Genomic DNA, 14965 nt, shown 5'->3' with positions numbered 1-14965 from the left:
TTCTAGAGGGGTTCAAAGTTGATTGGAGGGATTTCTGGAGGGAATTTTCTAGACATTCTCCCAATTTCCCCTGTTCAAGTACGTTATGAGCCCCAATACATAGCACTTCTGTAAAACTTGTATCATGCTGAAGAGAATGAACTATAAAACACGAATTTCCAATGAACAGTGTTGATGCAATAGCTATTTCACTGCGAGTCTACGGTTTTCTTTATACTAACAGGGTCAATGGGCCTCAGGGACTTACTCCGTTGTCTATGGCACCTAATTTTTTGTGCATGAACATATTTTTGTTATGTTGATCGAATGGACTAGATTTGATTAGGAAGTCCCGTTGACAGGTTCATGTCCTTTCCTTGTGAGATTCTATTAAACGGATTCAAGAACAGCCGCAAATTTTAAGAAGGCGTTTATATACGCAAAGTGCTGATGTTCGAGTAAATACAGTAGGTTCTGAAGATTTGCTTTCGAAATAGAGAGAAGGGAAAGTGGTACTTTTGTTCACTTTATCTCGAGGGATATTTTTTTCCCTAGTGAAGGATAATAATGTAATGAATAATTTACATTTCAGAGTAGTTTGATGTCTGGTTTCTCTTGAATAAACAACTGATCAAAATTTTCTTCTGTCTCTTACAGAAACCCTCAGAAAATACCCTCCCTTACCCTGGATAGATCGGATGTGCACCAAAGAATACACAATACCAAACACGAACGTAACTCTGGAACCAGGATTGATGGTACATGTATCAGTCGTAGGACTTCATTATGATCCCAAATACTTCCCTGACCCTGAGAAATTTGACCCTGAGAGGTTCAGTGAAGAGGAAAAGGCTAAGAGACCTCATTATTGTTACTTGCCGTTCGGAGAGGGCCCCAGAATGTGCATAGGTAAGAATGTTTCACATTTTGGAATGTGTCTTATGGATACAAAATTTTTGGAGAAAAAAATAAAGCGTAATTAGTTTAATAGCAGTAAAAGCAAAAGGATCTTTCAGCAATCGTAAGAGAATATGAGTTTTGTTCTTTTGATTCAGTCAGACCCAAATTGAAGCGCTTGGTTCATGAGTCAATGATATCCAATAAGAAATATATATATAGATACAGATATAGATAGATAGATAGATAGATAGATAGATAGACAGATAGATAGATAGATAGATAGATAGATAGATAGATTGATTGATTGATTGATTGATTGATTGATTGATTGATTGATTGATTGATTGATTGATTGATTACTTCTGGCACTAAAAATTAGTAGTAGTCATGTAGTCATAAAGATTATCACTGGTAAAGTGGGTAAATTCGCATTAACCCTGAAAAGCAGTGTTTATTATTAACATTTTAAAAATATGTTAACGTTAAATTGAGACTTTGATATTTTAAGATAAAGCGGTTAGAAAGTTAGTTTGATCCGAACGTTCCGGATTTGAATCCTACATTCGGCCATTCTGATTGAGCTTGTTTGTCTCCATCTTAACCCCTTACCGCATGCCTTGCCATATATGGCACATCCCCTTTTTTCACTTTAGCTTTTGTGTGATTTATCAAAGACGCGAAATGACTGTTTCGTCTGCTGTGTGAGATATTGACGTGTATAAATAAGAGATTTTGTTGTCATCTGGCATGTTCTTTGCGATTTGTATTAGGCGGTTAAACGTTGACATGTGGTTTTTGTGAAGCAGTGAATTTTTGTCAATGAAAATGATGTTTTTGCGATACATTGTGCGCACTTTTCCCAAAGAACTGAGAGTATAGTATAGATATTGTAGCCTTATAGTATAGTATAGATATCACTGCATGAAGTGATATATATGGCAAGATCCATTTCCTGCACACTTCTAGGAAAGTTTACTTTACTGCATAGTGTGCCACTGTCATATATGGCACGTACTTATTTCTCCTCGGAATTAAGTGAAAAATCTAAAATTCAAGTTTTAATTCATTTTTCAAGCTCCCATATGAGGATTTCCAATACTGATTTTTTTTCGCTAAATTTCGCTAAATTATTATAAATAAGACAGAGAGAAATGATGGAATTTAATATTGGGTTAATAATTCAAAAGTTCAAAAAATAAGGACGAATAGTAGTGACTGAGATTAAATAATATAGTAGGGTCTATATATGTTAGTGAATAACAGTAGAAATTCTATACATAATTTCTAGTTTACTTCAACCTCACAAGTGCCTAATCACTATACACTATGATGCTTCAAACGCATACCATATAAGAAAATAAATTCCCAATTAAATCTTCAGATTAGCTAACTGAAGTGTGGGTACATTATGAACTCTAAAATCCAACCACAGACTATCTACAGTAATTTTTCGATTCACCTATATGTGACAACTATTTCTAACACTACCTATTATATACTATACAACTACTAATTACTCAACAATTTTCAATCTTTTGTTAGAGATGAACCGGAAATATTTGTAAAAAAAAAAAAAAAAAAAAGAAAAAAGAAAAGAAAAGAAAAAGCAAGCAAGAAAGAAATATCCACATTTCTATTTTCTCCAAAACCAATTACAGTGTTCTCTTAAAAGCACTTCGGTTTTTCATCAAAACAGTTTTTCGGTTTCTTCAAAATATTTTTAGGTTTTTATTGAAACCAGTCCGATTTTCCCTGATATCTATTTTTAAACATTCAAGTATCTGTTTTTATACATACCGGTTCTAGTTTGGATTTTCTTGTATTGAAAATTTACACATATTCAAGGGCTCCGATATTGGAAGGCCTGGGCCCCCAATGCTCACTTGGGCCTCATGTATTTTTATGAATATGTATTTTTTTTATGAATGGGACCCCCAAATTTACAGAGAAATCGGCGCTCTTGCACATATTTAAGGTCTTTAAATGTTCTTTGTTTTCCATCTAAACTGGCTTTTGTTTCCCACTGAAAATTCTCTTTCAATTTCTAATGATAACCTGATAGTTATCAATAAGGCTTGGATTTCTATGACATGTCATATTTTTCATCCTGACCATCTTTCTTCATATCTAAATGAATACGGTATATATACTTTTCTGATTTTATCAACAAGAAAATATGTTCTTAATTGGTCATATATAGTTTATTTGCAACGTTTATTTTAGCTTTAGGTCATAGTTAGGTTAGTTATTTGGGGCCTAAGTGATATAAAAGCGAATTTTTAGTAGTATTTTAGGAGGATTTCATTTAATGCTAAAAAACATAGCTATTTCCAGCATTGGCAATAAAATTTTATGGAACGTTTATTCTAAAAAATATTTGGCTATGTGTAACAAGATTTGAAGAAATCAGTGTGAGGGAGTCTACGTGATTCACCTGGTGTAGCATGAATCATTTTGAAATGAGAAATCGTCACTTCCGCTTCTGTCTCAGTTTCTCTCTTTCAGAGATACTTGAAATCCTATTTCTTTATAGCATGTTGTTGAAAAATATTTCCGTTCACATCCTGGAAGACTTTAAATACATTGAAGGTAAAAGTAATATTTTAAGAATGTTGATAATCCATTGAGCACGATCGGAGATATGAAACCAGGAGAATACCCCTCGGGCTACCTCCTGAAATCATCGCCAAAGACCCCTATTTTTTCCTTCACACTGAACGTACAGATATATTGTTCAAGTATGAGGGGTATTTAATAGAGGTTGCAAGGATTTTTGTCATATTACCTGGTATCAGTGAATTTGAAGATACCTAAAGTTAGGTGTTCTAGTAATGTGAAGTTAAGTGGTTTTTAGCAGTAGTATTATTTGAGCAATTGTTTTGAAGGGTGAAGGGGAAGACACATTTTCCATTTATTTATACGAGATCATTAAATGAATCCCTCCCCTCTCTCACCTTCAGTCTCAAAGACTCCTTTACTTTTAGGTTAAAGTTTAGGTCGTTTTTGTCATTACTTAGTGCATAAATACATGCATATTTTTAAAGTTTTTAAGTCATAGAAATGTGAGCTATAGTTATCAATTTAAAGAAAACCTGAAAAATTGCAGCTCACCAGATTATTATAGCGTTAAACAACCTTTTGCCCTCAGAACATCTCTCATTCGACATGAAATGGGAGTCATAGAAGTCATGAATGGCAGCAAGTGAAACATTACACTATTCACGTACAGTGCATCAGTCCGTTACGTAAGAGAGGATGGAGGCGAAAATCTGTGCCGGATACATGTCTCCAAAACGAACCACAGATGTTCAATTATGTTCAGGTCTGGAGATTGGGCGGGCTATAGGAGCTGTTCAACTTCATCTCGATCTTCCTCAAGTCACGTTGCAACAATTCCAACTATGTGAATGTGCGCATTATCATCCTGAGAGTACAGTGTCATTGCCTGGGAACAATGTCCTTACCATAGGATGCACATGTTGCCCTAAAATGACGACATAGTCACAAGCAGTCGTGCTACCTGTAATTGTCAGCATATCTCAAACTGAAAAGCAGAATATTGTGGCCCACAGCTTCACACAGCCGCCGCTATGTTTCACTTCGGCAGAGACTGTGAGGATCAATCGCTTCTTTAGGGATCCGTCAAACAAAATTGCGGCCCGTGGTTTGAAATAAATTGAACGATGATTCCTCCAAAACATTACACATTTCCAGTCATCAGCGGTTCGCGGTACCATTGGTGTCGTGCTAAAGCGTTGTGGTCTCTTATAAGTGATTTGGAACGTCCGTACTGTGGTTGTAGACACAGGCTGTTGGCTGTACGCTTTTAGTTTCTCTGTCACTTGCACCACTGTCGTACGACGGGTCTAAGATTCTGCTTTAATGCTCGGCGGGTCCTGTCTATGAAGGTTTTCTTCGGACCAATGTTCCTTTCATCGATGTATTTTTACCTTGAGTTTTGTAGGCCGCCATCACCTTGGACACTGTCCCTCGTGACACACACAACACACTTGTCACTTTCGTTATGCTGTCGCCACATAACTGAGCGCCAAAATTTTTTTCCCATTTTAGAAATCAGAGAATTCGCCCATTTTACAAATGAAATTAAATGAAACCTTTGACTCTAAAGTTCCACGATTATGCCTGTTAGGCTAAGGGTGACGACAGTCACAGCAAGCGAATGATGATGGAAGAATTGATGGAATAAGAAAGTGAAAGAAAACGAGAGTACCCCGAGAAAACCCACGAGCACGCTCTTGTTCACCATAAATTTACTTGACCGGGGATCAAACCAGGGACCCCACATACCAGAGGTAAGCATTCTATTACTGAGCCACCGTGCTCCCCATTCGCCCATTTTACGCTATCACCGTCTACTAAATTCATTGTACACTGCCATTCTACTGCTTATCACGTAATGCGGAGTTTGCCCTAACACATCACTATCAACACCCGGCGCTTCAGTTGCCGTTTGACCGTCCGGTTGTTTCCATTAAATTGGGTGAGTATGTAGATAAAAAGTGTGTGAGAGAGAGGATGCAAGGAATGACAATCGTATCTTTAGCCACTTGAACTCCAAATTTACATGGGATAGATTATAATCTTTATACTAGTTTGCGATGAACAAATTGAAACTTAGAGCATTATTCTGTACCGGTTTGCGTCAACACAACACAAAATTTGCATTTTAGTTTGTTATAGTCAGCATTGCAGTTATAATTACTTATTGCATTATTTGCATTGCGCTCCGATCCACAAATTTTGCGAAGACTCTTACGGAATGAGGTCAATGGATGGACGTGCATAACTTTTCCCCTTGAGTAAATACCATATGTCATGTCTATAGGCTAATACAAATTAGTATAGGCCAAAAAGGAAAAAAAGAAAAAATGAAAAAAGAAAAGAAAAAAGAAAAAGAAAGAAAGAAAAACAATAACAAATTAAAATAAGTAATTTTCTGGTTTTATTGTGCTGTTAAGCTCAATTTTTTGAGTGGAAAAAATAGAGGAAATCGAAATCAACATTCTAATCATACATCATTCTATTAAGCCTTGTGGACTGCAAAACCCCTTTATAACATATTGACATAGAAATTTGGTCGTCTATTAATAGTCATGGTTAAACATCGCTTTCCAGCAGCGAGACTAAATACACCCGAGGAAAGTACTTATACTGGAAGTTGAACCCTGGACCATGAGTTTATTGCACACCGTTAGCCATGCGATCTTGGCCGGATATACAGAAATTTTCTGCGATATAATAGGTCATCTGCTGCTGTATAGTTTCTATGAATAGATCAGGAAATTGTAAAACGTTAGGATTTTATTTACTTTACTTAAGACCAACATCAGAGTAAATTATGTGCATTAAAGAGTACAGTGTTTTGATAAAATATTAAAATAATTTTAATATATTTATTTTAGGGAATAGATTTGGACTCATGCAATCCAAACTGTGTTTAGCTGCTTTGCTTTCCAAGTATGAGTTCCAATTATGTGAAAAGAGTGTGGTTCCATATGTCCAAGATCCGGCAGCTTTCATGACTAACAGTAAACATGGAACCTGGTTGAGAATTACTAAAAGAAATGACTAAGGTAAAGGCTAACCATTATAAGTGATTCCATATGATGTTTACAGTACTAAAGATGTTCAAAGCAACATTCAGAAGTAATCGTTATGGACTCAACTCCTCATAATTGTTGCACTCATTGATAACCTCTCTGTGTGAACGTAGGAGACGTCGAAATGATATTTCTCCAAGAGTGCTTTTTTTTCTATTATGGTGCTAATCTAAGTATGTTTTACAAATTGTATATATAGTAAGCTAGTAGAAACATAGACAACACGGTCATTCAAAGAACGGCCAGAAATAAGTATGAAACTTTGAATTGTGCAGAGTTTATGAAGAAGAGTGTGAAAATGAGTTAGGTACTACACAAAGTAAATGACAAAGTGTTCGAAACAGTAAGGTTAAAATAATACTATTTACAAATAATCCTATTTTTTTAAGCACGAAAGGTACTTCTAATGTTGTGATTTACTTTCAAAATAACAATGTCATATTTGTTTTCATTTTTGATGTATGTATGTACATTTCTCGTAATAAATGAAATTAATTTCCAAAATAAAGTAACAGTCGATGGAAACTTGTGTTGTCTAAAATATTGTTGCTTGTACTGGTGATGCTTCAAAACTAGGAAACTACGTTATTTGTTACAAGAAATATAAGACACATGGGCAAAACATTACCAAATTGGGGGTGGTGAGAAAAAGACACTTTATTTGAAAAGCATTTTGTCCTAGAAATATGCATTCCTATATCACTGCTATGCGTTTCTGGATCTTTTTCTGCTTCGGAAAGAAAACCACCTATTGCTTGTCAATTGGAACATGCTGATCACAGATTTGAAAACTGTTTTCCTATATCATATCAAGTTTTTATGTAAAATCAAAAATAAAATTGTATGCAAAATATGGAAATTTTACTGTATATATAGCAAACAAAATACAAGATAGTCTCCACAGGACAAAATACAGGTTCTAACTTTGTTATAATGTAAAAGAACACTATATATTCCATTGGTACACGAATAATATACTATAATAACATTGTTCAAAGTTCCCACTACGTGGGTGATACGATAAAGTAAAATGGCTTCACTGTTTTTATTCAGTATCTTTATGCCTAGTCTTGAGCACAGGAAACTTGGCGACTCTTCGAGGCTCAGAAGTGGAATCTCTAAGCATCAGCAACAGTCAGCAAGTATGGATGCACCCCAGCGCTCTTGATATCGGAATTCCATTGTCTTAATGCCTTGGTGAAAACGTTCACCTTGTTCCTTGCTGAATTTGCCAAGATTGTCAGGGAAGAAAGAGGTATGGGTGTGTAGAAAATGGACTTCAACGCTCATTCTACAACCCAATCTTCTAAAGACCTATTCAAAGTTTGCAGCCTTATGGATCTCATGAAAATCCATAGAAATGTAGCATTGTCGGTGGGAAGGGTCACAATAAATTGCCTTATGAGACCAAGTTTGATATGTAGTGGTGTAGAAGCACTTTTTCTGGTCTAACAAGGCTAGCGCAGTACGTTCTTGTCACCAGGCACGAACTGTCCTTGTTAACCACTTCTTCCTGTCCCAGAACTTGGACGTGCTCCGCCTGTCCCAGTAAGAGGCAAGGGAATTTAGTGAACCCAGACTGAAGTCCAAGCAGAATTCCTACGACCTTAACTTCTCAATAGTCTACTATCCCTGTGCTGTGCACTGTAGCTACATAATGCAGCGAAAGCAGCTTTCAGAGTTCGCAGTGAGTTGTTCACAAAAAGTAACCTCTCTGGGAGGTTGTATTGTATACCAATAGTAACACGGCACGAAATAGTAACATCGAACTGTAACTACTACTGACAACACAGTCCACAGATATCAAACTGGCACTGACTGATACCGATACACGAAATTCACAAGTAAAGGGAACAATATGTGTCGACTGTATGTTATCAAATTTACAACTACCAGACATAAATCAACCTTCTCGTACTTTCGGTGCTCTACAAATTGTACATGCCAAAGAATGGACAGCAGTTTTCAACCAACGGACATCAAAAGTATTCCAATGGGTGAGGACTGAAAGCAAAACGTACCATTTCTGGCTAATATGGCTAAAATGTTTCGAAAATTCTTCATTTCTCTAAAATGGCTGATGACTGACCACAAGGAGAGTGTTTTTCTTCATTCATACCTTTAATCAATTCATCTGTATATATATTTATTTCTCAAAAGAAATAGTTTCATGTTAGTGTATTATTCCTTTCTCCATAACTCCTATTTTCACAACTTGCAAAGTAATTTGTGTATTGCTTGAAGGAAAGAAAAAAGTAAGTCCCTAAGTAAAACATGTTTAAGATAGGTGAAGTGATGCATATTAAAGAATGCTCCTGGAGCTAGGAATAGTATTCCTACTTGTAAAATAACTAGATTTGGAGAGTAAGTGTTAAGCTACTTCCCCCCTTTTTTTGTAACCAAGTAAACGAGTTTAAATTTTAGACATTTGTTTCTGTAGGTAACAAGTAACTATTACAAACGCTATATTTCTTATTTTTAACTATTGGGTTAATATTTCACAGAAAAAAGTTTCGAACTCACTTTTTTTAAAATTAAAAATTTTATTTTTTCTTTATATATTTCAAAACTCTTATCTAGGAAACGTCCCTATATTGATACGAACGGAATTATAAATGAGGTCAATGGAAGTGAAATTGTTAACTTTCTCATTTTGGGATTATATAGAATAGAGGCTGAGCGAAAAGTTCAGGACCCAATATTAAATTTAAAGGCGGGTATATTCCGTCATTTGAATCATTATTCACCATAATTTATGAGGACAGAAAGAATTTAGGGATTCCGTAACTCTCTTTCTGTTAAGTAGACAGAAAGCAAGAGTTCGATCCAATTGAGACTACCAATTTGGAAGCCGCTGAACTGAAGATCTACATTTCATACAGCCTTGGTGCTGGAAAGGAATTAAACTCAAATAAACAAGTTAATTTCTCAGTGATCAATAGAACTTTAATAATAATGATCCTTTACTTCAATAATATCATGGAAGTACCGTTACGCAATACATACATAATTGTAATAACAGTTTCTCACATTGTCAATATAACTTTTTAACCGTAAGTATTCTGCAATTATTGACAAGTCAGTTGCCAGAAATGGAAATACTCTACATCAAATAATCTTCTCGTAGGGCCAGTGGTCGAGTGTTCACTTTTGGTGAGTGGAGCCCCTAGTTCGATCTTAGCTTGCGCCAAGCGAACTTTGTGAAGGAGAAACATACCGTGTGCGGTGTGGCTTTTATCGGTGTACTTCCGGTTTTTCAAACTTTCATTACTTATGTTCAACTCTCTTCATTCCCTATTTCATTCATTTTCATCATTGCCTGCTTTAGTTTCGGCGCATAGCCGTGGGGCGTTAAACGAGAAATTTTATTTTATTTCATATTCTTCTCGCTTTGACATAGCAATCAACTGTCCACTAATACGCGTTACTTCTTTCTTTCTCTTCCATTCTCCCCTTTTATTTGCAGTTTTTCTTCCACCCTACTTTGTATCCTTTGTTCAGGACGCACTTCCTTCTCAGACAATGTCCCAAACAGTTTTTCCACTTCTTTAAATTTCTCAACTATTCATAGCAAATGTTCATTATTATTCTTTTTTACTTAACCTAATTAAATTTCTTCATTCCTCTCCACACCTTCTTAAGATGATAAACAAGTGAAGATCACCTTCAGAAGCTATGTTAATAATATGGTATGTACAAAAGTAAAGGTATAAACAGGGCTGTCGCGTGAGTGGGGCGATCGGGGCGTTTTTTTTATCTTGGAATTTAATATCTGTATCGTTATTTGTATATTCCATGGTATTACTATGTTGTTGCATTAAGTTCAAAATAAACAAGAATAGCACTCGATTTCAATAATTCAAAACCATGTTTTCATTAACTTTTATGTTTTAACTACAAAACCCATTCACTTTTAAAAATTGACAATACCAACTTCTTTTATCTTACAGCATGATCTTACATTCCATATTTAAATCTAGAAGTACAGAATAAACTCTGGTTGTCTTTCATAACACACTGGGCAGGAGGGGGCGCCTAGGAATTTTCGCCCCGGACGCTTACAACCTGCGAGATGTCCCTGGGTATAAACAAAAGGAAACCTTGATTTTAAATTTCAAATTCGTTACGCTTTTAATGTACTCGTAAATATAACATCAGTTTCTATTAGTGATTTTCTTTCTAAGCTGTGACCAATATTGTTGGCAGACAAATATGGAAACAATTTGGTGCTTATTTTATTCTATGTCTTTACACTACTTCAATAGCATGTTCAACTAATGTTTATAACAATCGTCTGTACAATATGTTATAGATATTTTTAATAAATATAAATTAATTACGTTTGAAAATAATATACATTACATCTGTTATATTACCTATTTCCCACATTATACACACTCAGAATTACAATTTTAATTTATGCAACATCTAAAAGTAACAATTAGTAATAATTTGTGTAATTCATCTTTTATTTATATCGAATAGATAGTTGGATGGGATTAAGTGAAAACCCGGTACCAGTAATTGATTAATTTGCAGAAATAATGTTGGCTGATTGTTTACAACCACAAACAAACACAATTGAATTGAACTGCCAATAATTCTCTACTTTGTTTAGACGTTACTGTGTACTACTCATGCTCCTTCACTGTTGTATACTATATCAGTGTATTTGCAATATCTTTTTCCATATTATGTCGTATATTTGGAATAAACTGAGTGCAACCATGTTCTTTCCTCTCCATGTCTATGACGTTCTATATTCAGTTTTGAGATGCAGACGTCAATCCAAGTCACTTACGTTCCTTATTATTGTTTCCCCATTAATTAATAATGCATATAAATAAAATTCGTGAATTCAGATTTTGCATTTACACTTATATACTGTTAGTGTCGTATCTGAATTATTTCATATTTAATAATGTTGTGTTCTAATTATATTTGTGTTATTTTCTCACATCATTTCGAACAAATGGAGATAATATACTCAATTTCATTAATTATTAATGTTCTATACTTTTTTAAAAAATATATTTTTCTCTGAATTTAATTAAAACTTGTTTGAATATTTGATTTGAAAAATCTGTATATTAGTGACTCGTAACTTCCGGGATTTTCTTCCGTAGGTTACATGTAATGTATATTTTATTGTATAATTAACTATATTTTTAGATATTCTTTGTATTTAGTTGCACGTATAAATATAAAAATATAAAATTAAACTTGTAAAAATTATAAATAATAACGGAAAAGCAGCGTTAAACATTCTGTTTCCTATAACATAATTTTGCAACACTCTCAAACCATCTGTTAAAATGTAACAAAGAGACAACACGATATAATTGACAACAGTAGATAAATATTATTCGTCTTACAGGAATGAGCTTGTTTACGAAGAACTTCCTATTTATTCAATTTTCTCCATCGTATATGTATATACAGGGTGTCCGGTGAGGAAGTGCAGATATTTTGGGATGTGATGGAGGAGGTCAATCTAAGCATAAACAAATTCTATATAAGAGTTTTCGCGTAGCTTGTTCCGACAATAATTTAACTCATTTATTATTTCATTACTTTTGAGTATTTCTTACTACAAACTTCCCATGAATTTATACTGAACGTTTAAAAAAATGTACGCACTTAGTTTATACCATTCATGCATAACATGGAACATCAGCGAACAGTCTCTATATCGATACATGCAATTAACATTTGACTCTATTTGCAAAGTTACCAATTCTCTGTTCATTACAATTAACCACCTCTTTTTCCTCCCCTTTATCTAGCCCCGTACAAACTAGTGTACTACGCAATCTTTCCTGCCTTTTTTACCCTATACAGAGTGGCACAAAAGTAGGTATACAGTCCGGTACTAATCAACTCATTGTTTTCTATATAATTTCTTATTGTTATCCATCAGATAAACTTAGTTTCTTTATTATTTGATCTTAAAGCCTTTTTACTTATATCTTAAGCTCGGAAGAGCCGTGGCAAATAAACCCATAAGCTAGAATGTTATAGAATATTTGATCAATGCAGGGGTGTAAACCTACTTTTGGGCCACTGTATAATGACTACCATTGAAAGTACAGACTCCTATACATAAAAATTAAGTAATATATATTATAGTAACACAGTAATATATTGTATATTATAGTAGGATACTTAAATGTTTCTTCGTGCTATTTTGATCCATGTTCCGTCTTTCCCATTTAAAAATATTGACTTTGGGTCAAATTCAAAAGGAACCTTCCTTTTTGAAGAGGGCATGAACTCGTATTTCGAAAGAAGAGACACTAGACAAACTTTAACCTGCATCAATCCAAAACGTAACCCTGCAAATAATAAACAAAATAATAAAGTAAATACGTATTTTAAGGCTATGTTACATTCTTTCAAAGTGTTTTCAAGTATACTATTGTATATAAAGTATCTACATTAAAAAAAAAAAAGTATCTCAGAAATTCAAGATTAACTTGTAAGAAAATATATACCTATAACATAAACTTATAACAAGTTAAAATAAATAAATCAATAAATACAGTTTCTGAAAGTCACCTACGCTATCAACTGAGAAAAATTTAAAATTTAAAATTCAAAGCAGTAACTCTTGAATGCTATAAAAACCACGTATGTTAAAAGTGCCCATTCTACCCAAGGGCTCGGACCCAACTTCCGAAAATTTACCATTTTATCTCCCCCCAATTTAGCACTTGCCCTATCCAAATGTATACTACTTTTCTCCCTCCCTAAATATAGTATTCACCTGTTTGATTGTAGCATTTTCACATATCTATAAGTTTAACGTCCCACACTTACGCCCTTTAGACTAAGGAAGACGGGTGATTAAAACAAATGAATGATGATGGAATAATTGGTAGACTGAAAATGTGAGATGAAACAGGAGCACCCCGAGGAAACCCACGGACATGATGTTGTCCACCACAAAATTGCTTGGCCAGGAATCGAAATAGGGACTCACACACCAGAGGTAAGCGTTCTACCACTGAGTCACCGTACACCCCTGTACCATTTTCAATGAAAAATTATGTCCTCCGTAATATTTCATGAATACAACCAGCTGTCAAATAACCCGCCTATTGAGTACCGCTGATCCCATTGCAAACCTTAAGACGTTCTTAGAAGACTCTGCATAAGAAGATTCGTTTGTATGACAAGAAGAGCAATATGCATTTTGCAACTGGTATATAAATAAATACGTAATAGCTACGTTTAGTATTTTTACAAATACTACAAGTACTTATAGAGTCTACAACTAAGACGGGGTTATGTGTTATATAAAAATTGAAGAGAATGTCTAGCTAAAAATAATTTATGTTCGTAAGGTGATTATTTTTTAAACATGAAATTAACATTGTTAATTAAAATGTAGGTGAATACGTACCTCGCAAGTTTTTGGAGTGCCTGATTCCGGGTCAATTATCGAGGACAGACCGAGAGTTTAAAGGTGAGATCCGAACTGCCGCAATGGGTAATTTGGGTAATGCCAAATTTGTAATGCCTTCGAACTAGTAATCGTGACCGGAACTACGTAAGCAAAGGCTCACGCGCTAGCCAATAGAACAGCGGCAGGAGCTCATACGGTTTTGTGAAACGTAGGCTTTAAAATAGTGTTGAATTCAGGCATGTTCAAGGGGGGCTGAGCCACCCCTAGAATATATATCACCCCTAGGGGGGCTGAGCAAAACCAAAGATTTTTTGTTTGTTAAAGAAAATTAGTTTCTTCTTTCGCCTAACCTAATTGTTCAAAGTAACAAAGAGCGTTCTCATATAAAGTCGAAGTTAAATAAAAACTTGGAAATTAGATACAAATGCACACAAACGCTTTACAACGTTACTTAGGGAGAAATGGCAATATGTTGGTTATTGTAACCGATCAGACAATAACAAGTCGCGAGTTTTGTTGCGACAGATTACTACTGCTCTATTGCAATCTATAACAGAGCCTCCCTTAAATTCTTATTGGCCCCCCTTGTACAAAAATCTGAATTCAACACTGCTTTAAAATGTTTCCTATAGCCAGTGGAGGATCTAGGCCAGGGTCGGGGGCTAGGCCCCCCAGTTTTTTCAGTGACAAAATAATTTAAGCTATTATTTATATATTTTTGAAAGTTTATATATACCTATCATAGTCTGGGTACTCCCCCCCCCCCCCCCCGCAGTTTTTACTTTCTAGATCCGCCACTGCCTATAGCTATGGATTTTACTTGAAGCGTACCAACATCTTTTGTTTTTGTAAAGAGAAACGCTGTATGTATTGTATAAGTATGTTATTTGTGGTGCACTGCCTAGAAAGGGTGACATGTCATAATATTCCATCCTTTTGGTTATGCCTCTGGAAAATACACAAATCCAAACAACTACCCAGGGCTATTGCGTATTCCGTGATCGATATTGTGAAAATATAGGTACAAACGGCAAACGACGTTAAAAAGAAAGGTTTC

The 14965-nt window shown here is 34.9% G+C and overlaps 2 protein-coding genes across 4 annotated transcripts in view; one reads left to right on the top strand and one right to left on the bottom strand.

Annotated features, from left to right (window-relative positions):
- Nucleotides 1-8188, top strand: part of LOC145668563 (cytochrome P450 6j1-like) — a 56840-nt gene extending 48652 nt beyond the window's left edge. For both annotated transcript variants that reach the window (XM_081736554.1, XM_081736553.1), the window contains exons 4-5: nt 637-888; nt 6303-8188. In XM_081736554.1, coding sequence (XP_081592680.1) covers nt 637-888; nt 6303-6472 — 422 coding nt within the window. In that variant the 3' untranslated portion in view covers nt 6473-8188. The remainder of the gene's footprint in view (nt 1-636; nt 889-6302) is intronic.
- Nucleotides 8189-10219: 2031 nt separating this feature from the next.
- The window catches only part of LOC145668564 (cytochrome P450 6k1-like), a 29488-nt gene continuing 24742 nt past the window's right edge, over nt 10220-14965 (bottom strand). For both annotated transcript variants that reach the window (XM_081736555.1, XM_081736556.1), the window contains exon 5: nt 10220-12835. In XM_081736555.1, coding sequence (XP_081592681.1) covers nt 12666-12835 — 170 coding nt within the window. In that variant the 3' untranslated portion in view covers nt 10220-12665. The remainder of the gene's footprint in view (nt 12836-14965) is intronic.

Source organism: Thermobia domestica, chromosome 13, assembly GCF_964235325.1.
Source record: "Thermobia domestica chromosome 13, izTheDome1.hap1.1, whole genome shotgun sequence".
Lineage (NCBI taxonomy): Eukaryota > Metazoa > Arthropoda > Insecta > Zygentoma > Lepismatidae > Thermobia > Thermobia domestica.
This window is presented reverse-complemented; position numbering and strand designations above follow the sequence as displayed.